Genomic DNA, 27,500 nt, shown 5'->3' with positions numbered 1-27,500 from the left:
GCCATTTCTGAAAGTTTACGCTTGGCTGTTCTTTCTGCGTTAACATTTTTTTATGTTGATTAGGGCGACAACAAACTGCTCCGGGACAATATGAAGAGAGAAAACAAAACGACTGTTTTGGAAAAAAATAAAAATAAAAAAAGAAACTATTCTTGCAAATTCCTCCGGGTTTGTGTTGCCACCATGAGACACTGAGACAGCGCAAAGTAGCGTGACAACATCTACCGTGTCGCAGCGCCACTCTCCCCACGCAGGGGGCTTCATTTAATGCTTGTTAACATCTCATTATTTTGCATTTGCAACAGCCTACTGATGGGGAACAGGGATAGAGATAAGGCTGTTTATGCCAAAATAAACACAGGGAGGCTGGGGTGGAATAGAGCTCTGGCCTGGACACAGGTAGAGGTCAAAGCATCCGACAGCGTACAGCCAGCCCAATCTGGTTAACTGTACTGTTTACCCAGCGTTCAATACAGTGGAAGGCCCCCCTAGGTTTGTTTTTAGTTTATTTATGTTTGCGTTTAGTCCCATGGATTTAGAATTACTCATTGTCACCATCTCCTGCGTTGGAACAATGCACAATGCGGCGCTCTGGATATTAGCTCACAGCCACCCAGGAGCGGATCTTAAAATTCATAGCATTTGCAAAAAGGATTCTCTTTAAAGGGTATTCTTTGCAAGTCTGATCGTCGCAATTAACTAATGCTTGGTAGGCGTCCTGCCGCAATGCCTGTCAGCAGAAATTGAGGTTTCTGGGCCTGACGCCTGTGCTGTGGACTAATAAGGGGCTGTAGGCCAGGAGCGCCTCAGATTGCTGAGCCGACGCTTTCACACGCAGCTGACACTGTCGCTAAACGGTAGCTATTGCCTCACACTATACTCTATATAATTCAGATACGACGGATTCAAAAAATGCACCTTGCTCATAAAAAGTACATTTGTATGAAAGTGTTTAATCAGTAAACGCCATCATGGAATGAGCAAGATGCAGGCCAGCCGTGCCTATCCCTCGCGCTGTGACCCGCGGGGTGGCGTGGCGTGCAGCTCTGCCTTCCTCTGCCGCTTCTCATTGTCCACTAATTATCATTGTGAAGCTGCCACTTAGTATCCAAGCGATCCTCATTAGCGATCGACCGTGCTACTCCTCTCCCAGCATGCCTCTGGGCGGCGACTGGTGAGCAGCTAATTTGACTGGTCTGGTGTTTCCCTCCTTTGACAGAGCGGGTGGGACGCACCGTGGACGCTCTGCACTAATTAGTCCCCGTCCCCTTGTAGCTGACTGCGATGCCATTTGACACTGGTTCGTTAAAAGAAGAAGAAATGCCCCGGCGATGCAGGCTTGTAGATTGTAGCTGTGTGCAGACTTTGCCCAGGGGGCTATATCATTAAATAACAAGGTTGCGACTGGGCCGGGCGGTTTGATAGAGCAGATCATTAACCCAGCAATATCATTGCTTGTTCCATGTCCTCTTGAAAAGGATCAGAGAGTACCGCCACCCCTAAACGGCTAAGTATATTTATCACAAAGCAGGGTGGTGAAAACATAGTCCTTCGAGGTGCACGCAGACAAGCACATGCACTCAGAAACAGGCCGATGACATTGGTTCATCCATTTGTATGTGACTGTACTGTTCAAGTCGTGATCTTGAATGTAAAGTGATGGCTAGTCATGAATCCCACATGAATAAAGGATGAAAACAGAGACCTGGGCTGAAAAATACACAGAAAAAAGTTCAAGAGAGCATTCCTGAGAACCAGCAGCCATGTATAACCTTTCATACATGTCAAAAAAACTACGTAAGTACACAGAGACCTAAATCTATCGTGACATTGAGCTGCTGACCCCGAATGAGCTCAGCGGTACATGGGTAATAAGGCCCAGCTTACCAGCAGTTGAACCTGTGTCTAACCTCATGTCCATGGCCTATTAACCTCTGGTTGGTCTGGGGACCCCAAGTCTCTACAGCAGAACCGGGGCGGCATATACTGCCAGATGTCTGGAGGAAAGCCAGCCTGAAGTCAGACCTGGTGCTCCTGGCTACAGAGAGCCTGGAGGCAATGGTTTCTATGGTGGAGCTCACAGACTTTAATTTGCTGACCCGAATGGCGGCAGGCATTTGGTTCAGCGTTTAGAAAGTTCCACTCCACAATCAACATCTACACTGGATAAATCCACCCATTTGTTTTCTACGATGTGGTCTACCTGATGAGAATACTACACCTTCACTCACACTTTGGGTTTGAAATCAAGTTCAAGTTCAATGAATTGCAAAGTAATAAATTATTTTCCTGCACGTTTCTCAAATTAGGTGAGTCGATTGTTCCACTATGGAAGGTACAAAGTCCATATTCTCTCAGACCCTACCTAATGCAGGCTGCACATTGCTGGTGTGCCTCCGAAAGCCTCTATGGGTGCCATTAGCGTTATATTTCTTAGTTTTATAAGAACAAAAACAGCAGTTGGTCATGAATCTGAAAAACAATCGTGAGCACACTGGGAGCGTAATGGAACAAAATACATGTAATAGACAATCTAATACCTCCCATTACCAAATGGTAGAGCGAGTGGGACTTTCCAAAACACAGATAACAGGTTACGGTCAATAAGTGCTCTCTGGACTATGAGTGTGCATGCTATCTATCCTCAACCCAGCCCTATCTCTACAGGGCTAAATGCACCAGACGCTGGTGGATGCATGACTTTTAATAATGCCAACGTCTTTATATGCATGTGCGTCAACAGGTCGTGTCGGTGTGTCAATATGTACGCGCATGTCAGCGCAGAGCATAAGGCGGTCACATGGTCTTACTCAAACAGGCCCGGCGTAACATTTAGCCGATGGATGGGGAGATAATGTCAGATTAATGGCAGGACACAGTGTAGTCAAACACATCAAATACACTCACAACACTTGAGATGCAGCCATAGCGATCCCAAGGACCGGGGCGACTCCAATGCTTCGAGAAGCCTTTGTGTGTAGGTGTCTCTCTTTTTTTTGTGTGTGTGTGTCTCTTTTTTTGTGTGTGGGTGTCTCTTTTTGTTTGTATGTGTGTGTGTGTGTGTGTGTGTGTGTGTGTTTGTGTGTTTGTGTGTGTGTGCCTTTTTGTGTGTGTGTGTGTGCACAAACATCTGTGTGTGTGTGTCTGAGTGTGTGTGTGTCTGACAAATGTACTTATTGTAAGTCGCTTTGGATAAGGCGTCTGCTAAATGTCCTAAATGTGTGTTTGTGTGTGTGTGTGTGTGTGTGTGTGTGTGTGTGTGTGTGTGTGTGTGTGAGTGTCTTCATGTCAGTTGGCATAGACAGGGCACGACATTGGTGCCACCTAGTGCTTCAGAGCCAGTTTGTTTCCTGAAATATTAATGACACAAATCATAGAAAAATAGAAAATCATACACAATGTTTAAATTCATTCTTCATTCGATAAAAACAAAACTGCCTTTATCTTTGTCAAACACACGATCACAACGTCAAATTCCGTTCATGTTATTCCCATTACTGACATGTTTTCTAATTGAATTTGTCAGCGTCACGAGTAAATCCGTGTAACCACATATCCGAGTGATCCATAGCACCCACGAGATGAGCGGATGGCATCAAAGGGATATTTGAAGTGACTGCTGCTCATCCTGATTGTTAGTCAGTCTCTCGCCCTCCCTCCCTCTCCCTCTCTCGTTGAGATCATGACAGGCCCACTCTAACAGGAGAGATATTGACATTGACAGAACTTCAACTGAGAGCCGCACAAGGGCAGCAGTCAGTTCCTCTGAAAAGGGAGAGGAAACGGGTGTGTTTGTGTGGGCTCGTACATGCGGGTGTGCCTGCGTGCGTGTGTGTTCATGTGTGTGACCCCACTAAAGAACATCTGTTTTGAGTAAACAGTTCGACCTTCAATGGACCTTAAAAAGGGACTCAAGCACCTGTTCAGAAAACCTCACCTCTATCAACTCATTCTGTGCTAGCATCTGAGCAAAAAAACCGATACCTCTCGTCTCTCGCTCCCTCCATCTTTATCAGAAAGATGTCGTTATTAACAACGGAAATGACAGTGCCATGTCACACGTGCACCGTCTTGTTAATTTTGAACTGTATACATCTGGATGCACTGCATATTGTTCCGTACATAAATGGTGATTGGTTTATAGAAACAACAGTGTGATAGCCTAACATAATTGTGTGCATTGTGCAGTGCAAAGTGGGACTCAGAGAGAAAGGTTCATTAAATCCATGCGAACATAGCTACGATTTTAACAGCTTCTTTTTTTTTTCCACGCCGTACCCATTCTAGAATCACCATTTCAGTCTGCTTCCTATTGCCTCTCTGGTGGTCTGGGTATTTGATGGGGAGGAAATGGTTTAAGGTGCAGCACTGGTTTGTACAGCCTTACATCTGTGGGTAGTTTGTCAACGCATAAGAAATTATGGATATGGTCTGAATATGTAAAGAATTGAAGGTCAATCTACTTAAATTCTTAACAGAATCTGAATGAAAGTGAGAGAGTTGCCAATGTTTTTATTTTGTCTGTCTTTTCAGACCCCTTTTCAACTGTCTGTCCTTTTGCCCAAAGCAGTTCCGTTGAAGCCATGACTTGACAGACAACACCTTCAGCCAATCAGATGAACGTGGTCGCCAACTGAACAAGATAATAGACAAGATAATAGAATAATAGAGCTTATTCGTAATCTGGTCGGAGGAACAGAGAACATGGCCCACGTCTTTTCATCTGAAAGAAATCGAACAGTGCCAATTTATGTTTGTGTTTTGTGCTGAATCTATTACTCCTAAACCTGATGCTGCTATGCCTTCATAGCAGCATCGTCATCGTGAGCCAATGCAGAAATGTGCTCTCTTCGTCAGTACTACTTGTTCAAATGAAGAATGACTTTATACATTTATTTTGTATGATTTTTTAATTAGGCTATATAAATCATATATAAAATAAATGCATTTTTAAATGGCTGATTATAATGTAGTTGTTTATTTACATGTAATAGGATGCTTCCTGTGTCAGTCTATATGTGTTGAAAGAGATAAGGCTCAACCGAGCGAACAGCGACCCAGACATTGGAAAAGGAGATGATCTCTCAGGCTCGAGGGATGGATCCAACCAGGCTGTGCACATGTGGGTGCCCTCACAAGTACATTGGGTTAGGTTTCATAGAGAAAGAAATCTATCTTTGTGTGTCGCATATTTACTGAATCCACCAAGAAATATTCCAGAGAGAAAACAAATCAAAGCATCCAAGTATTTCAATTTCGTTACCAATTCATGTCAACCTGGACATCAGTTGGGACCTGTCACCCGTACCATAGGAAATGACACTCTAATGGCATCGTTAGCTGATGTCACTTGCAAAAGATAGCTAGAAACTACAGTAGGTTATGAGTGATAGGTTCTTTGAAGGCATCCATCTCCCATGTGTTCCTAGAGCTCTCAGTGATGGAAGGTCCCCTTGACCCCATGAACCAACTAACACAAACTAACACTTCACTGATTCAATAGATGGAAATTGTAGGACAAATGTGTGTGTATATGGGAGAGAGAGAGAGAGAGAGAGAGAGAGAGAGAGAGAGAGAGAGAGAGAGAGAGAGAGAGAGAGAGAGAGTCCATGTGAGAATCTGAAGGCCACAGCGGTTAGGACAGTTTAAGTGTAATGAGGATGAAATACTTACAATAACAGGTTCCACGCAGGGGGTTACCTAGGTAACGGTTCTCTGAGTCACACCTGAAAAAAATGGCAGAGAAAAAAAAAAAAAGAAGAGAAAGAAGAGAGGGACAGAAAGGGAGAAAGAAAAAAGAAAGTGAGTAACAGGACTAATGTCATTAGTATGCAGCATGATTTCACTTCTACAAGGGTGTGTGTGTGTGTGTATGTGTGTGTGTGTGTGTGTGTGTGTGTGTGTGTGTGTGTGTGTGTGTGTGTGTGTGTGTGTCTGAGAAATGATTTCCCTTGGCAGGACATTCTGACCATGGTTTCTTCTACCCAGAGCGCACATGTGCACACACAAACCCACATGCGCTTGTGTTTCCGTGTGTGTTTGCGTGTGTATGTGTGAGAGCGAAGGGAAAAGGATTCACATACACACATGCAAAACACTGTCTGCACGTGCACACATACACACACACACACACACACACTACCCACACACAACCTGACCACCTGACACGACCAGACATCCAGGGAACCTCACAGAAATCAACATCTTCCAAAATGAAGGGAGAATCAAAAGGATACATGGAGAATAATGGGAGATAGAGACGGAAAGAGTGACAGAGTGGAAGAAACAGCTGCACGAGAGACTACCAATGAAAGGAAAAGAAAACCACAGCCCCCCCCAGACAGTGGGAGAGCGAGAGATTAGAAAATAGGGAAACGGCAAAGAATAGAAAGGTTGCTGTGAGCGGGACTGCATGTTATCAACCGGCGATCGCGGAGGGTTTGTACACGCTGTTCCTGTTCGGCGGCTGGCGGCGGAAAGGTCAGACACAGACACAGCGGCCACTTAGTTCTCCACTCCTCTGCAGGCGGCCGCCAAGGACGGGGCGTTGGACAGCGAGCCCTGAGTCCGCGGCCCCCTCTTCCATCAGAGACCTCTAACGCATTTAGCTGAACCACGGCGGACAAACAAGTGCGGGAAAAGCTATTGAGAACACACAAATACCCCCACACACGCACACATATAGACAGACACAAGCAAGCATTGATGCACGGACACAAGCTCAACATACAGAGGACAATGAGAAGAGGTTTAAGCATGTGATTTGAGGGAATAAGGCCTACCCGTACAGTCAATGGCTAAACCGGGGAGTCTCCCTTTGTTTGAGGGTTGTTCAACATAGGGACACAGTCATTCCCACCCACTCACTCAACACAGTCACAGGGGGAGAAATGGTTTAAGTAATATAAAACATTTAGCAGTTATTTAAATGTTTAAGCATGGGCAAAATAAAACTAGAAGCTTTACCCTCTGATAATAACAGGCTGGACGTACTGATAATTTTTTTTTTTCTTTTTGGGTGTTATCCAAAATAGTGTGTGTTCTTTATTAGATTTTTGAACATCACTAGTACTGCTGTGCAATTTTATTGAGACTTTGTAGAAAGCTCAAACACCCTTTTTTGTTGGATGAGACGTTAGGTACCCCAGACGTCCAGCGCTGTGTCTTAATCAGAGCGGTAGAGTGTAGTTTGGGTTTTTAAAACACCAAAACACACGCAGGACTACGGCTATTTAAGAGGAAAAACAGGGGCGACCATTGGGGGTGACGGCTCAATCTGGTGGGCTATTCACACTGTTCTGAACTAAGTCTCCCCCCCCTTAACTGGTGTGCAGAAAGTGTGTGTGTGTGTGTGTGTGTGTGTGTGTGTGTGTGTGTGTGTGTGTGTGTGTGTGTGTGCGTGCGTGCGTGCGTGCGTGCGTGTGTGATCAGTGTCGTTATGTATTTGTGTTCTGTTGGAAATGATTTCAAACAGCACACCACGCCAGAGGGTGAGATTGGCTCGTGCTGTGCACATACGCAGATATGCAGATCTGTGTTGATCCGTGGTACGGTACGCAGTGCTCACACAGATCAATGGTACTGGAATGTGGGGTCAGGCGCACTCGGATCCCACTCTTCAGCTGCTTAAAAGCTGCTCAAAGAGGCTAATGGGACACACAATCGCAACCAGGACGGACTGAAGTGCTTCATCAATGGAAACACTTGTACACATTGACGACTGTGAACAAATGTACACCAGGACACACACGCACACATGCCCAGCCAACGATGGAAACACAAAGAGGTACACAGAAAGGTGTGCACACAGAGTTGACACTAGTCTACTGAAATTAACACAGATGTTTTTTAGATCCTCACAGAAATATGTTGAGTGCAAATATTTACAATTAAATGTATTGGGGATTTATTATGCATACAAAAACAGTCAATGTGATGTTTATGTTTATTAATTCACACAGATCACGGTAGAGTTTGCCATTCAATCTAACATATTCCAACACATCGGAAAAAGGATGTTTATTGGAAGGGGAGTGGTCGAGAATCGTTTAAAATATATGTTAAACGATCTACTATTGTAGTTTATATGAATAACCATTTAGTGCAAATGTACTTATTGTAAGTCGCTTTGGATAAAAGCGTCTTTTAAATGCCAATGCCCTCAATGTAAGTAATTCTGATACAATAATTCAGCTACTATATGCAGTATATGCATATGTTCAAGTATGAAAGACTTGGTAGATCGAGTTAATGAAAAAGAAACATGTTCAAAGATGGCTTGCTATGAACATAAGTTGGTACTGGCACTACTAACCCTCAGAATAACTATGTGTCTTCCCGTTAAGGATCCAGGCCATTATGTTTATGGACCGTACACAGAACAGATCATCATCGGACAAACACAGGTTTGGCTCACAATACTAAATACTGTTCTGCTCCTTATTATTGATTAACCAGGGCAAGGGTGTGGAGTCAGATTTGTGTAAATACAGCCATGCAAAATTTCTTGAATATCAAACAAAAATAAGAATTTGAGGGAGATTAAAACTCAATGAAGCAAGCAAATTGACATTTAAAAAGTAAAAAAACTATAAATTGCAAACAAATTATTGCGTTAATCATGTAATCTTAGTCTTTCACATCTATCGTAGTATGTTCTTTTGTTGATAGTCCCCTCTGCTTTTTTCTCCCTGATCAGACTCTTGCCCGCACTGTGCGCTCTGCAGATACGCTGCCAGAACTTAAGTTTCCACTGCCTGACTTTCTGGTAGCATTTCTGAAACAAACGTTTCACGGGTGGGTTTTTATTCAGGGTGGGTCTTCATTAGCTAATGAGCAAGTGACATCTCAGTGCACTGGACGTTGTTCAGTGAAGCAAGTGTGAGTTTTGGATTTGGTGGACACGGACACCCCTAACACTAGGCATTAACTAACCACTGACTAAATGTATGACAAGATTCATAAAGTGCAAGTATTGCTCCTATGTGCTGTTTATGGTGTCCATGTCCGCAGAAACCGACACGCATGCTGGCTGCAATGAACAAAGTCAGTGCAGAAGACAGTGAGGGCAGAGGTCTGATCAGTGAGCAAGAGGAAGAAGGAACTGTACACAACAATCCATATGATCAAACATGTTGAGGACGAGGGCCACATGATTACACAAATGATTTGTTTGTAAATTATTCATTTTTTCTTATTTTCGTTTGCTTCAATGAGTTTTATTCTCTCTCAAAGTCTTATTGTTGTTTGATATTGAGGATGTTTTATTTGATTATATTGACACAAATCTGTTTCTGTTTCCAATAAGTTCCAGGGTGGTACACTGAACCATAGACATATACACATAGATGCTGCATGCACTTCCTCCACCTGACGCTGCCGTCTTAAAAGAGGCCAAGCCTAAACAAAGTCAGCGGGGGGGCTGCGGTACTTCGGGTAAGTTGATATGTAAATATTATAGTGCTTTTAATCAAGAACAAACGCAGCTCCAATGTTTAATGCTATTCATTAAGAGGCCACTCTTTACCTCTCTGGGATGGTGGCTTCGTTGACTTACGATCGAGAGGCCAATGAGGCGTTTATGTATAGTTCTACGTCTATACTATACTAAACTAGTGAAGATATGAGCTCAGAACCAAATGCAGTGATTAGCTGAAAGTTGAAAGTAGGTATTTGGGTCACCCTAATAGATGGTAAATGTTGTTTGTGTGGGATGAAAACTTCCACTATTTATTTATATCTTTTGAACTCTTGGCCTAATAAAACATGCATTACAAGATTTATGTTGATAAGGAATTAAAAGAAAATAGTAAGTTACCTAAAAAAGTTCACTAATTATAAATCAAACGTAAAGATATTTTGCATTATTAAACAGTAATAATTGTTCATCATGCAATGGTCAAGCGTGGCATTTATGGCAAGATCAAAACAGGGGGATGGGGGCAATCATTTCTAACAGCACACAGATACATAGCGACACTGATCACACACACACACACACACTTTCAGCACTCCAGTTAAGGTAGCGAATTAGCATTCAATTAGAAGGGCTCTTTGGCAAAGCGCAGACCAATTAAAGCTAAATCAACACAATCAGGGGGAGGCAGACGGAGCAACATGAGACCGTAAACAGGCGGGACCCCACTAAAGTGCTGCTCAGAGAGCAGCAGAGGATAACACTCAAAAGTAAGCATGTGTATCTACACAAACACACACAGACACACTCACACAAACGCACGTACCACCGAGCGCACACTCCTATACACACACACACACACACAAACATATACACACAGGTAAATGCCAAAACACACAAAGTGCGCACATGGGACCTGTCGAGTAGTAGACATAAAGATTCATTCATTCACGTTATGTCATACATAGTCATGATGAGGTTGTGTCAATGATGTCGAACAAAAACGAAGGGAGCACGTTGTGCATCAATTACTGATGTGGTCTACCTAAGTGCTACGTACTCTCTCCAAGCACCTCACTCAATGAAAGGTAAACCAGACTTGTGGTTATGTAGAAGCCAATTTAAACAGTTCAACTAAGCGGGATGTTGAAGTTCAATTAAACGTGTTGATGTCACTGCAGAACTTTGTCTTATGAAATCGCACATTTAGGGAATGGATAAGAATAGCAACATCGGACGATAAGGAAACCAAGCAGCCTTGGCAAGGAAAGATACATGGCTAGCTTTATGCTGTAATGTTCCAACAACCTGTTGGCTAAGGCGCGATAGCGGACCACAATGGACCTTACGTGTTAACACTTCTGTTAACATGCAACATTTGCATGTTAAAATCACTCCCTCAGCTCTACCCTACCCTCTACCCATCATTTTTTTACATATTTATTACTTAAACCATTTCATTACGTCATTATTTTATTTCATTTATTCAGTGTTTAACGTAAAGCTGTTGGTTCTGTTAAATGTTTGTCACATATTTTTTTGATAATCAATAATTTTATATTATAAACCATAATTAACCCCCTGGTTTCTTTAGGGTTCTGTGCGAAGGAGAATACTCTTAAAACTCTGAATTGAGCATTCTTATTATTCTTAAATATATATCGTGATAATTATCGATATCAATATAAAAAACATATTGTCATATTGATTTTGACCAAATGGTCCAGCCCTACATCAAAGTCATCTATAAGGGTTTATTATATATAAGGGGCTATACAGTGGGGCAAAAAAGTATTTAGTCAGCCACCAATTGTGCAAGTTCTCCCACTTAAAAAGATGAGAGAGGCCTGGAATTTTCATCATAGGTATACCTCAGCTATGAGAGACAAAATGAAAAAAAAAAATCTAGAAAATCACATTGTCTGATTTTTAAAGAATTTATTTGCAAATTATGGTGGAAAATAAGTATTTGGTCAATAACAAAAGGTCATCTCAATACTCTGTTACATGCCCTTTGTTGGCAATGACAGAGGTCAAATGTTTTCTGTAAGTCTTTACAAGGTTTTCACACACTGCTGCTGGTATTTTGGCCCATTCCTCCATGCAGATCTACTCTAGAGCAGTGATGTTTTGGGGCCTTCGCTGGGCAACACGGACTTTCAACTCCCTCCAAAGATTTTCTACGGGGTTGAGATCTGGAGACTGGCTAGGCCACTCCAGGACCTTGAAATGCTTCTTACGAAGCCACTCCTTCGTTGCCCGGGCGGTGTGTTTGGGGTCATTGTCATGCCAAAAGATCCAGCCACGTTTCATCTTCAGTGCCCTTGCTGATGGAAGGAGGTTTTCACTGAAAATCTCACGATACATGGCCCCATTCATTCTTTCCGTCACACGGATCAGACGTCCTGGTCCTTTGGCAGAAAAACAGCCCCAAAGCATGATGTTTCCACCCCCATGCTTCACTGTAGGTATGGTGTTCTTTGGATGCAACTCAGCATTCTTTCTCCTCCAAACACGACGAGTTGAGTTTTTACCAAAAAGTTATATTTTGGTTTCATCTGACCATATGACATTCTCCCAATCCTGTTCTGGATCATCCAAATGCTCTCTAGCAAACTTCAAACGGGCCCGGACATGCACTGGCTTTAGCAGGGGGACACGTCTGGCACTGCAGGATTTGAGTCCCTGGCGGCGTAGTGTGTTAGTGATAGTAGCCTTTGTTACTTTGGTCCCAGCTCTCTGGAGGTCATTCACTAGGTCCCCCCGTGTGGTTCTGGGATTTTTGTTCACCGTTCTTGTGATCATTTTGACCCCACAGGGTGAGATCTTGCGTGGAGCCCCAGATCGAGGGAGATTATCAGTGGTCTTGTATGTATTCCATTTCCTAATAATTGCTCCCACAGTTGATTTCTTCACACCAAGCTGCTTACCTATTGCAGATTCAGACTTCCCAGCCTGGTGCAGGTCTACAATTGTGTTTCTGGTGTCCTTTGACAGCTCTTTGGTCTTGGCCATAGTGGAGTTTGGAGTGTGACTGTTTGAGGTTGTGGACAGGTGTCTTTTATACTGATAAGGAGTTCAAACATGTGCCATTAATACAGGTAAACAGCCTCTTAAAGAAGAAGAAGTTACAGGTCTGTTACAGCCAGAAATCTTGCTGGTTTGTAGGTGACCAAATACTTATTTTCCACCATAATTTGCAAATAAATTCTTAAAAAATCAGACAATGTGATTTTCTGGATTTTTTTTTTTTCATTTTGTCTCTCATAGCTGAGGTTTACCTATGATGAAAATTGCAGGCCTCTCTCGTCTTTTTAAGTGGGAGAACTTGCACAATTGGTGGCTGACTAAATACTTTTTTGCCCCACTGTATAAGGGTTTTTATAAGGGTGAGCGAGCGATTGACGGTGAAAGAAAATCATTGGGTGGTTATGTTGTGCTGAATACAAGAAAGCTACACATAAATACAGAGTGGAAAGTTTGGATATGCGCACATGAACACACACACACACACACACCTACACACACACACGCACACACGCACAAACACACACACACACAGCAATAAACTGTGTGAATTACCATCCACCCTGAGGGGATGCTTGTTCACAATAAAACTAAAAAACAAAATACTTCTTTGCAGACCATTTTGGAAGCCTTCGGGAAAAACACAAACTGGTATGACTGAGGAGCACAGAAGATTGCTGATGAACGGGCAACTAAAAATCAGCATGATGTAATTGCTACCGCTCTGTAGGTTTTAATTACAATAGCCAAATGTGTTTAGTTGCTCCTTTGAATAATGTTTCAGTGCGCTCGCAAATGAAAAACACAACTCAAACATATCAACACACAATTAGCTGCAGTCCAACCGGGCACTGCGGTTTGACTCTATTAGGACCTAGTGAGAAAACACATTGGACTCACAGCACACATTAACCAAGGCTTGCTTGTTGTGAGAGATATATCACACACACACACACACACACACACACACACACACACACACACACACACACACACACACACACACACACACACACACACACACAAACTCAATCAGCACAGATTCAGAAATTATATTGAATCACACAGACACAAACAGACAAACAGAAAACAAAAATAATACTTAAACTAATTGAAGAGGTTGGAAAAGAATGAAGTAGCTGTTAGGCAGTAGCTGTATATTCAAAATGTTCCTTTTAAGGTCAAGGGCATGTTAACATGTATATATATATACAGTATATAGATAAATATATATATATCTTTACATCCATATATATATATATATAAATAAAGATATATATGAATACTTACAGTTGGCATTGCTCTCCCTTGATGCCTTTTGTGGTGCAGAAACACTTCCCTGTGTTGACGTGGCACATGTTGGCATGGTTGTTACACTTACATGCTGGAGAGAGAGAGAGGGATAGAGAGAGAGAGAGAGAGAGAGAGAGAGAGAGAGAGAGAGAGAGAGAGAGAGAGAGAGAGAGAAAGAGAGAGCTTGATCAAAATCTTTCATTTACATTTACATTAAGGGCATTTAGCAGACGGTTTTATCCAAAGCGACTTACAATTAGTGTATTTGTTACAATAAGTACATTTGTCATAAGAAGTGAAACAATATATCGCTGTCGGTAGAGTAAAGACCTTCATAGAACCAAGTGCAAGTATTACAATCACTAGGCTAACCCATTCCCCGTGTAAAGCAGCGATAGCAGCTACTGTAGATGCTACACAATTAAGTACCTTGAATAAGTGTAATGTACAAGTGCCAGGACGTACAACATTCAATGATGGCTGTGCATTGGTTTCTATGCAGAGTCGAGATGAACTCTGAACAGGTGAGTTTTGAGTCTTTTGCGGAAGCTGGTGAGCGACTCTGCGGTCCTGACATCGGTAGGGAGTTCGTTCCACCACTGAGGTCCCAAAACAGAGAAAAGTTGTGACTTTGCTGACTTTGCTTTCATCAGAAGTATGATGTATTTTGGACAGGTAGATCATGTTGTCACTGGAGCACTTTGGACACCTGGGCTGACAAACCACTGAAACTGCATATGGGCCGGGGTTGAGAAGGCCAGGATAGAGAGTAAGAACACATGGGGGGGAGGAAGTCAAAGACATGAAGAGGAGTTCCGGATTCAAACAAAGTGGAAGAAGGGAGAGAGAGAGAAAGCGAGCAAGACAGAGAGAGAGAAAGAGAGCGAGAGAGAGATTGACAAACAGAACTATAGTACAGCAAGCAGCGAGGACAACAAAAGTTACATGGTTAAAAAACAAACCTTCAAAACCTCACAAAACAAATCCCCCCCGAGGATCTGCAGCGAGAACAGTGTGGAAAACATGCGAGTCTGTCGAACACAATGCCACGAACACTTAGCATCTGATCTGGAGCCAGAGAGTGCCGGGGGCACGGGGCTCAAAATGCAGCCGCTGTGATGTATCGGGGATAAACAGCTGAGCAATCACAACACAAAACTAGATAAATAAAGCCTGCACATCAGGCTCTGGCTTTCACAATCATCTGTATTAATCCCTGCCGTTCCACGGCGAACGCTCAGAGAAAGGGGGAAGCACTTTAAGATCCAGGCTTTGAACCGGGGGGAGTGATTAGGGGTACTTGTAGAGTAATAATAACTCTTGTTATTGGGACTGCATATTCCCACACTTTCAAAGTCATAGTCAGACTACAATCCCAGCTGGATCAGATTCAACATGAGGGAGTAATGGTGAGCATTGGTGGTACGGCCTGTGTGAGTGTGGCTATGGGGCATGGCCATCCTTGTGTATAATGGAAGGCAAGAAGGGTCAAGCGACGGCTTCAAATGTATTAATTAAAATCTATGTCAAACACAGCATTTAAACGTTCAGAATGTCGCATTACGATTTTACCTTTCATTGTATTCTTCACCAGACATCAAAATGTTCATTTATTGATGTTTCCAAACGTGAAATAACCTTAAATTCCCTCCTTTCTGGTGTCGCCTGGATTCAATCCCCCCTCAGTAGGCAGTGTGGTGTTTCAGCGATATAAGGGCCTCACGGTGTTTTTGGATTAGAAAACAATAGAGAAACCTGTTGGCCCAGGCAGGGGCTTGCCCAGCTGAAAATACATTATTGATTTAACAGACTGTGTTGAGTGTCCAGTGAAGCACACAGGCCAACACAGGTTCACATGCGGTACACACACCCACGCCTACATGAAGGACGTGGGGCCGGATTCAAAGTACACCTGGACCATGTAGAAGGGCGAAAGATTTTTTTTTAAAGAATATTTTATTAAAGGCCAAAATAAAGAGGGAACAAGAAAAATAGGAAGAATAAATGACAGGGGGAGAGATGAAGGACACACACACACACACACACACACACACACACACACTGCTCTATTCTATTCTATTCTCATCCATTCGATGCTATTCCAATCTTGTCCATGCTCTGCTGCTAATAATGACAATAGATGATGTAGAGAGGGAACATGAATAAAGAGCAGAGTTCATGAATGAATGGAGCAGGCATTACACAGCACTACGCCTGCTGACAATACAGAAAATAAACTGCAATAGAAGGGGAGAAGGGGGCCTCTTAGCAGGCGAGCTGATTTGATATAAATCATATTCCCTTGACTTGTGCAAGCCCCCTCAAAAACACGATATAGTTTCCCACACCACTGCCTTCCATGTGAACACACACATAATCACAACACAAAGACATGCATACACACAAGACACACACTCACACACTTAAGCTCACACAAACACACACAGAAACACACACAAACGAGTGTGTAGGAGGGAAGACAGTCTTTCTGACAATTAGGGTTTGAAATGAAGTCCTAAATGAAAGAAGGAATACCGCACGCAGTAGTAGTTAGCATGGGTTCTCTCCTTACAACTTAGCTTCCCCTCAGCACTGTAATTCATACCATGCTCATCGAGAGAGGGGGGGTGACATAAACGTATATTTAAACGGCTGTTTTAACACTCAAAACTTTCTTCTCTCCCCCACCTTCATTACGCTCACACACATTTTCATTTTAATCGCTCTCCAATGCCTCTCCACACAACCACCACGATAATATCTTCCACAAAACCACATTCTCACTCAATTATTAATCTCTGTATTAACAGACACTGGTAGCTTCAAACCACAGTAATCGTCGTCAGTACTTTCCAGTTCAATGGTCTAATGATTACAGAAAGTATTATTTTAGCTGAGGTGAACTACAATTTGGAATCTATTTTAGTGTAGGATCCATGTGGTTCAGACATACATCCAATGCTGCGTATTGAATTAGCTGAAGACACATTAGTAATGTTCCTCATACAATTCATGGACTGGGAAGTGAAGACATGATATTATTTTGGATACAAAATTGACATATGAAACAATAAAAAATAGGAGTAGCCAATTGTCAGTAATGCAGATAGTTAGTAGTAACATCTGTTGATCTGTCGCTGTCTTCGGCCTGGGACGATACCCCAACTGCCTTTATTAAATCTCAGTGTTCAATTTCATCCAGTCAATTTTCAATGGATCTCCTCAAGGAGTGTATTAGGAAGATGGAGTCCCTTATCGAGCAACAGCTCCTACTTTCTTCAACCTCCTAACCCCTCTCCTCCTCTTCACTCTCTCTGCCAAGAGAAGCCAATGTCCCCATGGCACTGAGACAGCAAGTACATTGGAAACAGCTGCCTTCATAATTCCGTGTGTATAATAAAAACAAATTCTTCTTTCATTTTTGGTCAAAACACATTCATTAACTTGTGTTTCTCATATTTATATACATTAAAAAAAGCACTAAGAGGAACAGCATTGTTGAGGTCAATGTCATCTCATCGTCTGACATTGAAGAAAACAAAACAAAGACAGATTGTCAGCACAGACAATGGAATGATACTCAATCTCTAATAAAGCCGTTTTGTGAGGCCGTTTAAAGTACAAAAATAATACAAAAAAATCAGCTGTGGGGTGCCTGAAACGCAGAGCCTGTGCCCAAAGCACGTGATCCTTCCTGGGTGATGGCGGCGTGTTGGTGGACCCCAGTAGCCTCGTTAGAACACCACGTTTTACCCCTGCTCATCAACCGCCTGACGATCAGCAGCACACCATCACATAGTGATGCTGTGACTGCAAACCTCCCCGTCAAAACGAAACAACTATTTTTTTCATTAATTAAGGATGCTGTGGGGAGGATTTTGTGGAGACATTATTTGAGGGTAATTTGTTAGAAAGGACACAGCTATCAGCTAGCTATCAGTTGTTGATGTGCGCTGTCAGAACCTCTGTTTAAATCGGTTTGGACAGCTCCCGGCTAATTTCTGACCAATCAGGGCATCTTCAATTAACCTGGCAATCACTGGGCACCGTGAAATGAAACACACATCTCAACGGTTAAGGAACTCAGGGAGGGAGGGAGCAAAGAGGGAGGGGACACTAATCTGGTTGCTTAGATTCAATATCCTTCTCCTTCTGCTCTCAATATGAAATGGATTATGCTACATGCTAAACGTGATATCTCTGAACAGGACTGAATCAGAAGCCAACACTATGTAGAGCAGTTCTTGACATATGAAAACCAAGGGGAGGTAGAGTGCCACAGTGCAGCGGTCCTGAATAGATTTAGTGACACATGCCGGCCTGGGAGTGTGAGTGTGTTCAAACGGAGGGTGTGAGGACGGCGCCGGCACCACATGTTTCTCTGATGTGACGAGCAGCCCTAAATCTGCCCCAGGACTCCCATCAGGCACTACTTTCACCAGCACACACACACACACACACACACACACCAACACACACACATAGCAGCACAAACACACCAATACACACACACACACCAACACACTCCCACCACCAGCACACACACACACTCCAGCACACACACCAGCAAACACACAACAACACAGACACACACACAAACACCAACACACTCCGACCACCAGCACAAACACACACACCAACACACACACACCAGCACACACACACACACCAGCACACACACACACACAAACACACAGACACACACACCAGCACACACACACACACCAGCACGGCGTCACCTGTTTTGACACTCTGTCTTATATTAGACGGCTCTTCTGTGCCGTGGGTACGTGACACTTTGATGAGGAACGCCTCTTCAACACATTCCTTCAATTGTACACACATGGGAAACATCCACCTGCACAGCTAATAGACTACAGCTGGTGTATGTGAGCACATATATATACACACACACACACACACACACACACACAAACACACATAAACACACACACGCACACACTCCAGCACAGACACACTCCAGCACACAGACCCTCTCACACACACACACACACACACACACACACACACACACACACACACACACACACAGTTATAGTCAAAAAACCTTCTTAGATACAAAATCTAAAATCATTTTTAGGAAGATACCAGGTCACATCTTTATGAGTATTAATAATGTCCTTGTCATCATCATCGTTATATTCTGCTGAGAGCAACACTTCCTCTGTCCCGTTTTGCTAACGAGGCAATTTGGGTTAATGAGAGGTTAGTGACACTGAAACGGTGTGGGGTTAACTGGAGATAGACAGGGGAGTGGGTGTTTATGTGTGTGTGTGTCACTCTCCCCAATGGCCTTTGCATTAGGGGCACATGCACACACACACACACACACACAGGCACACAGCACACACGCGCACACACATATATACACATATATACCCACACAAAGACTCTAAATGTCTTCGTGACACAATGGAGACTTTGAAGCAGGATTTCTCCTGACTCAGCTGAATCCTGATCAGACAGGTCAGTGCGTAGTTAAAGTGTTGTGAGACGCACACCCCGCTCTTCTGCTCAGCTGGAAGTCAGGCTCCGCTGCGGAGAGAACTCTGGAACACAATCCCTAATATCTTTACGTCTGCATCCGTGGTAACGCATTAAAGCCAAACCAAACACTGGGTTTCCTGGCTACAGGCACAGTTAACAGTCAGAGCCTGTGCATGTGTCAAACCATCCCAACACAGAAATGTGTTTCAAGACAATGGCTTTTGTCTATTACATGTGGGCGCATAGCTTACTGAAGTTGACTTTTTTGGGGAAAAGTTTTTCAGTGTGAAAAGCTTAGAGAATAGCTACTAGAGGACAAATTCAATTTCAATTATGTGTATTATTCAAATCCACCATGGGCCTCAACAGGTTCCCAAAGCAACTAAAACCAAGACACACGTATGCATGCATATTAATACATCTGTATTTGCCCTGCTCTTGTGTTTGTACAAACAAACGCACACGCAAACACCAACACCCACACACACACACACATACACACACTCATGCAAACACACGCACACAGGGTTCATGCTGATGTACACAAAGATGTATAAACGAAGATATTATGTTCCATCTCTCAGCATCTCATTCCTCTACATGCTCCCTCTCACCTCTGCTCCTCTCTCTTTCTCTTTGTCCTTGTTAACACACACACACACACACACACACACACACACACACACACGCACACACACACACAAAGAAAACATTTGCACACGTCCAATCACTTGCTTATGCAGACAACCATCTGTTCTTTCTTTATGGCATATTGGTATACACACGTACAATATAACACCTGATGTTAAAGAAAGACACACATGCGCACACAAAAACACATCAATTAAAAATGTCTATGGCTCATTATAATTCTCAGAAACACAGCTACAGATACTGTGTGTTGTACATGTGGAGCCAGACCCCAAGGTCTAGGTCTGCCCCTTCCTGACATGGACCATCATGGACCATCATGGTCCATGATGGGTGGTGCTGCACTGGAAGCTGGTCACAAACCTGTGTACTCAGCATCTGTACCAGCTCTGCATCAAAGAAACACACACACCCTGCCCATACACTGTACCCCATTCACCTGCAGGGGGGAGAGGCGGAGGGAGGGAGGGGGGAGAGGGGGAAGGAGGCTGGGACAACTAGGAGGGGGAGAGAGAGAGGGAGAGAAAGAAAGAAAGAAAGAAAGAAAGAAAGAAAGAAAGAAAGAAAGAAAAAAAAAGAAAGAGAGAGAGAAAGAGAAAGAGAGCAAGAGAAAGAGAGAGAGAGAGAGAGAGAGAGAGAGAGAGAGATAGAGAGGCAGAGAGAAAGTAGGGACAGGTAGAAAGATATGGCAAAAAGAGTGAGGACAAGAAGGCAAAGAAGCAGGTAAGTGAACAGAGATGGATGTTGACGCAGTCTGTCAGCGACAGACAAGACAATGAGACAGTGAGAGTGAGAGAGAAGGAGAGATGAACATAATACACCAAGGAGAGAACACCACAGAAGGTGCAAGAAAATAATCATGTGAGGAGAGAAACAAGAGAGTCAGACAGTGTAAAAAACAGGGGGTACCGAGGGAGATGGCGTAACCGAGGGGAAGAAGCAGGTGAGTGAGAACTGGATATTGGACGGGAAGAATAGGAGCGAACTACGGGGGGGTCAACTGCAGTTTTGGATCATACAACATTTATGAAAACATAAGAGTATTCGGCCTGAAGCATGGTGGGCTTAATACCGATACAGAGTGGAGCATTGGTCATAGCGTTGCTACAAGCAGCAAACATTTTGAGTCTGTGGCTTCTGGTTAAATCTCACTGGTTTCACTGGAGCACTCGGGGCCTGCCTCAGATACAAGCTACATCCAGCCTGAAGACCGGGAGATGGACATCTCCCGGTCTTATCTCCATGATGCGATTAAACCTTAACTAAATGCATTGTGGGACATCCTCCCTTAAAATTTCTCGCTGTCAACTCTGACTATAATTAACTGAGGTGATTCAATATGAGTATTCAGTGATTTTTTCACAAATTATGTTCCAGACTTTAATGCTTTCCAGCCATGGCAAAACTAACCTGGGGCCCGATGAATAAATGGTTTTGCGCAGAACAGTGCAATCAGATACATGCCGATTTGGTTTCCTTGCAGAATTCCAGATGTATAATAAGTTGAGTTGAGACGCACCCCAGACAGCATAGAGGCCAGTTTGATCCTGTGACACTGTGAGCCAAAGGCCGAGAGAGATGGTTGCATGTAAAAATACATCATGATAAGGGAACTTTTAAATAGAAAGACAATTAACATAGCCGTGTGATGTGACTCAACGCTATACTCCTTACCCATACGCTGCAGTTGAACAGATCAACATCAAAAACGCAATTTGCAGTTTCTTTAGTTTCCCTTTGTTTCATTCATTTTTAATAATAGAAACAGTGTTGATGAATGAAGCAACATTCATGACTGAACCAGCAATCAGTTTGAGAGTCCAGGTCGTTATGGGAGTTCCTAGGACCATGTTTGTTCAATCATGGGAGTGCATGGTGTGTGTGGACCCTAAACCTCAAACAGCGTCCAGAGTGTTGCGAAATCCAACGGCCCAAACAGCTTATCCATAACTTATGTAAGGATATTGACTTAAGACAGACAAATCATAATAAAAACTCCTCCCTGACGAGGAGTGCATTACTCAAACGCATCGAGGGCATCCAGGCATCCAAACTAATTACTTCAGGACAGGAGCGCTGCTTAGCATTCGATTGCCGTGCCAAATGCTGTATCATCCAGCATTTCTGACAAAGGTGAGGTGAGGCCAGCGGTCTGTCTGTCTGTTGGTCAGTCTGTACACCCATAGCGACGCTTAATATAGCCCCTCTCACGGTCTGCTATGCAGATGGAACCAACATTTGTAGTCTGCCGTGATTATTAAATATAAAACTGCCTCATCATAGGATCTGCACTACATCCTACTGCTATGTCCTTCATCCCTCCTAGTTCAATCCTACTGCTCCACCCTACTGCTCCACCCTACTGCCCCACCCTACTGCTCCACCCTACTGCCCCACCCTACTGCTCCGTCCTACTGCTCCACCCTACTGCCCCACCCTACTGCTCCGTCCTACTGCTCCACCCTACTGCTCCGTCCTACTGCTCCACCCAACTGCTCCACCCAACTGCTCCACCCTACTGCTCCGTCCTACTGCTCCACCTGCTCCACCCTACTGCTCCACCCTACTGCCCCACCCTACTGCTCCACCCTACTGCCCCACCCTACTGCTCCGTCCTACTGCTCCACCCTACTGCCCCACCCTACTGCTCCGTCCTACTGCTCCACCCTACTGCTCCGTCCTACTGCTCCACCCTACTGCTCCGTCCTACTGCTCCACCCTACTGCTCCACCCTACTGCTCCGTCCTACTGCTCCACCCTACTGCTCCGTCCTACTGCTCCACCCAACTGCTCCACCCAACTGCTCCATCCTACTGCTCCACCTGCTCCACCCTACTGCTCCACCCTACTGCTCCGTCCTACTGCTCCACCTGCTCCACCCTACTGCTCCACCCTACTGCTCCACCCAACTGCTCCACCCTACTGCTCCGTCCTACTGCTCCACCCTACTGCTCCGTCCTACTGCTCCACCCAACTGCTCCACCCTACTGCTCCGTCCTACTGCTCCACCCTACTGCTCCGTCCTACTGCTCCGTCCTACTGCTCCACCCTACTGCTCCACCCTACTGCTCCACCTGCTCCACCCTACTGCTCCACCCTACTGCTCCGTCCTACTGCTCCACCTGCTCCACCCTACTGCTCCACCCTACTGCTCGTCCTACTGCTCCACCCTACTGCTCCACCTGCTCCACCCTACTGCTCCACCCTACTGCTACATCCTACTGCTGCCTATAACATTATTTTAGTTTCACGCAACTGTTGCCTTCTACCTCCTACCTAGAGCTGTCCTACTGTTGCCTCCTACCTAGAGCTGTCCTACTGTTGCCTCCTACCTCCTGCCTAGAGCTGTCCTACTGTTGCCTCCTACCTCCTGCCTAGAGCTGTCCTACTGTTGCCTCCTGCCTCCTACCTAGGGCTGTCCTACTGTTGCCTCCTACCTAGAGCTGTCCTACTGTTGCCTCCTGCCTCCTACCTAGGGCCGTCCTACTGTTGCCTCCTACCTAGAGCTGTCCTACTGTTGCCTCCTACCTAGAGCTGTCCTACTGTTGCCTCCTGCCTCCTACCTAGGGCTGTCCTACTGTTGCCTCCTGCCTCCTACCTAGGGCTGTTCTACTGTTGCCTCCTGCCTCCTACCTAGAGCTGTTCTACTGTTGCCTCCTGCCTCCTACCTAGGGCTTCTACTGTTGCCTCCTACCTCCTACCTAGAGCCGTTGGATTTCGCAACACTCTGGACGCTGTTTGAAAGGTTTTCTGTACACTTTTGTGTGTTGAATTAGATACCTTAGTGTCCACACACACCATGCACTCCCATGATTGAACAAACATGGTCCTAGGAACTCCCATAACGACCTGGACTCTCAAACTGATTGCTGGTTCAGTCATGAATGTTGCTTCATTCATCAACAATGTTTCTATTATTAAAAATGAATGAAACAAAGGGAAACTAAAGAAACTGCAAAAAAGTATTCTGCAAATTGCGTTTTTGATGTTGATCTGTTCAACTGCAGCGTATTGGTAAGGAGTATAGCGTTGAGTCACATCACACGGCTATGTTAATTGTCTTTCTATTTAAAAGTTCCCTTATCATGATGTATTTTTACATGCAACATCTGTCTCGGCCTTTGGCTCACGGTGTCACAGGATCAAACTGGCTTCTATGTTGTCTGGGGTGCGCCTCAACTCAAGTTATTATACATCTGGAATTCTGCAAGGAAACCAAATCGGCATGTATCTGATTGCACTGTTCTGCGCAAAACCATTTATTCATTGTGAGAGAGAGAGAGAGAGAGAGAGAGATGGAGAAACAAACAGGGAGGAGATGTAAGCCAGACAGAAAGTTACTGTAGACTGTAGAGCAGCCTGGAGGCAGAGCCCGGGGCACTGGGTAAGGGAGAGATGGGGAGGGAGAGAGGGACGGAGGGAGGGAAGGAAGGGGGGAGGGAGGAAGGGAGGGAAGGAAGGGCTAGGGATAGATGGATTTTTAAATGGCTGAGTGGGTATATGGCCCTGCGCAGTCAATGAAGCCAATAAAGGAAGCAGCCAGGAGGTTTGGCTGGGCGACACACCTGTCTATCAATTCACTGTAACCAGCGCAGTAGCCCGGCCCCTTTATGTGTTCCAGGGTTGAGGACGTGGGGGAGGAGGGAGGAGGCGAAGGTGGGTGAAAAACAACAAAAGGAAAAAAAGGCATTATGGGCCAAAAGGAGGTGGAGGAGTTTGAAAACAGAGGGTAAACAGGGAGAAAGCAAACACTCATCATCAACAGTTCATTACAGGACACACTGGAAGGGATGGCAGGAGACGGAGCGAGAGAGGAGGAGTGGACCGGCGAGGCACGCCATGAAGAAAGACACAGGTAAAGAAGGAGAGAACACAGGAGGGGGCTCCTAGAGGCAGAGGGAGAGGAGGGGCATTTATCAGACGCCAGCCGCTCAGCGCCCGCTGCTGGGGCTGCAGACAGCAGCCGCGGCAGGAAATAAGAAAATGATTAAGAGCGATCTAATGTCACGCCGCCACCGAGCCAAAACGCACATCTGTCACACAAAGAGTGATGCTGCGGCACCTCCCGCTCACCCTCTTGAAGACGCACGCGCACACGCACACACTCACACAAACACACACACACCGACATGCGCACACACTCAAAAGCATTTGCCCACAAACCCCCATGCACATACACACACACACATACACCCAAAGACAAAGAAACACAACGATACACAAACACACACACACACACACACACTCAGTGGTAGACATTGCTGTGCCCCATGCTCTCTCTTCGTCCGCAACAAACAGACAGGCCCACTACAGATTGCTATGTGGCCGTGTCCCGCAGACATCATTCAAACTAAAAGCCATTCAGCCTGGCTGACGATGGAGCATGCATCCAGTGGCGTTCCTCTCCTTGAACAAGAGCTTTGGCGACTCTTACAACTGCAGCTCTGTGTTGCCTAGGCTTTGCGTTAGATTTCTTTACATACCAGAGTGTGTGTGTATGTGTGTCTGTGTGTGTGTGTGTGTGTGTGTGTGTGTGTGTGTGTGTGTGTGTGTGTGAATATGTGCGTGTCTGTGTGTATGTGTGTGTGTGTGTGTGTGTGTGTTTGTGTGTGTGCGAATGAGTGAATGTTTTTGTGTATGTGTGTATGTGTATGTGTGTGTGTGTTAATATCTGTGTGTTAGGTTTGTGATAGCATTACGTGTGTGTGTGTGACCAGTTCGGTGTGTGTGGAGTCAATGTGTGTGCGTGCATTGGTGTCAGCAGCATCAACAAGAAACATTCACCTCCACTCTCTTTAACTCCCTCAGCAGTCAAATCTGATTACTATTGGCTGCAATGTGACATGGAACTGACGCGCCGCGAAGGCTAAGCTGCTGACTGTGGTCTCTCCATGACCACACATCACAGTCCTGTGTGAATTACACATGTAGCGTTCCCCTGTTCTGCTGTGTGTAACCCCACACTCAGAGCTCTGCGCTGTGCCAGCTCATTCTTTGAAAGCTCGTCCTAACGTGGGGTCCTGAGTGGAGCCCGGACTCACCACTTCCAGACACTGCCCCCGTCTGGTGTCTCTGGGGTACTACTGCGGGGGAACCAACGGGATGGGAGTAGAATCACCAAAACGTTTTACATGGCATGTGTAGACGCTGGCTTCCGTAACAGAAAGTATTAATTTGTATAATAATTTTTTTTATAACAACCATTTGGCTGTGATGAGCCACAATTAGAAAGAAAACTTCCAGGATGGATAGAAATTACATCAAAGAACATTCGGGCCATCATTTGTGACAAAACTAAACCCTGTACTTTTCCCTTCAAAATGCGGTCCTTTTTTATAACAGCGTGAAGACATGAGGGACACGCTGTGTGTGTGTGTGTGGTTTAGCACCCACCGTTACACTTGCCCCCGTTGGTAGGGTCGCCATAGTAACCGGGCATGCAGGTCTGGCAGTGGGTCCCAGCAGTGAGGTTCCCGCATTGCTCGCACACACTGCTGTTCACACACCTGCTGTGGCCATTACACTGGCATGCTGGGAACACAAACACATACATACAGGTCAGTTGGTGTGTGTGTGTGTGTGTGTGTGTGTGTGTGTGTGTGTGTGTGTGTGTGTGTGTGTGTGTGTGTGTGTGTGTGTGGAGCTGATTAAGTGAGCAGGTTTCTGATGTTTCAAATTACAGACTTGAAAATGTATACGTGTATGATTATAACATATATGTAGCCCATTAAAAAACATTGCTATGCCTATTTACTTTAACTGGGTATTATCTGCTTTAACTTGCTTCAAATTCGTCCTAATGTTGCTCACGTTATAAGCACAATAGTGTCCTTAAATAACAGCGCATAACCACAATAATTAACCAAACTGAAAATTGAACTCATAAGATATGCATTTAGTGCCCCACTCAGGCCAACCCAGTCCCTGACCTGTCTCCAACCATCAGCCCTTGGACTCTCCCTATCCCTTGCCCTTCCAGTGGGTCTAGGCACTCTCTGCCAGGGTGAGGCCTTCTCTTTGTGTGTGAAGCCATGTTTGAATTTGGTGGTCGTTCCCCATCGGAAAAAATGCCAACCACAAACAGGCTTATTTCACAGAGATGTTATAGCAAGGGGCCAAACATAGGTGTGTGACATGACGTTGATTATTGGTACGGGCATGTGGATGCCAACAGACCCATAATTAACTATTTACCTATTAGAGGTATACCTGATTACAGCAAGCCTGACCCGAAAAAATTACCTGATTACTGTAAGTCATTCATGAGATTTTTCAGTTTTTCTTTATTTATGTGCATTGACGAACATGTTCCCATGTACCTAGCAGGAGTCTCCTCTCTCCTCCTCTCTAAGCGGTCTATGAGAGGGTATGGTATGATAGTGGTATGGTATGAGAGTAGTATGGTATGAGAGTGGTTTGGTATGAGAGTGGTGGTATGAGAGTGGTGGTATGAGAGTGGTGGTATAAGAGTGGTTTGGTATGAGAGTGGTGGTATGAGAGTGGTATGGTATGATAGTGGTTTGGTATGAGAGTGGTGGCATGAGAGTGGTACGGTATGAGAGTGGTATGGCATCAGAGTGGTGGTATGAGAGTGGTGGTATAAGAG

At 44.6% G+C, this 27,500-nt stretch overlaps 1 protein-coding gene across 1 annotated transcript in view; it reads right to left on the bottom strand.

The window, feature by feature from the left end:
- The window catches only part of atrnl1a (attractin-like 1a), a gene marked incomplete at both ends in the record, with an annotated part of 210,434 nt that overhangs the window by 105,455 nt on the left and 77,479 nt on the right, over positions 1 to 27,500 (bottom strand). The window contains 3 exons of the mRNA XM_079728776.1: positions 5,674 to 5,726; positions 13,733 to 13,826; positions 26,288 to 26,425. Coding sequence (XP_079584902.1) covers positions 5,674 to 5,726; positions 13,733 to 13,826; positions 26,288 to 26,425 — 285 coding nt within the window. The remainder of the gene's footprint in view (positions 1 to 5,673; positions 5,727 to 13,732; positions 13,827 to 26,287; positions 26,426 to 27,500) is intronic.

This window comes from Pollachius pollachius (assembly GCF_949987615.1).
Source record: "Pollachius pollachius genome assembly, chromosome: 2".
Classification (NCBI taxonomy): domain Eukaryota; kingdom Metazoa; phylum Chordata; class Actinopteri; order Gadiformes; family Gadidae; genus Pollachius; species Pollachius pollachius.
This window is presented reverse-complemented; position numbering and strand designations above follow the sequence as displayed.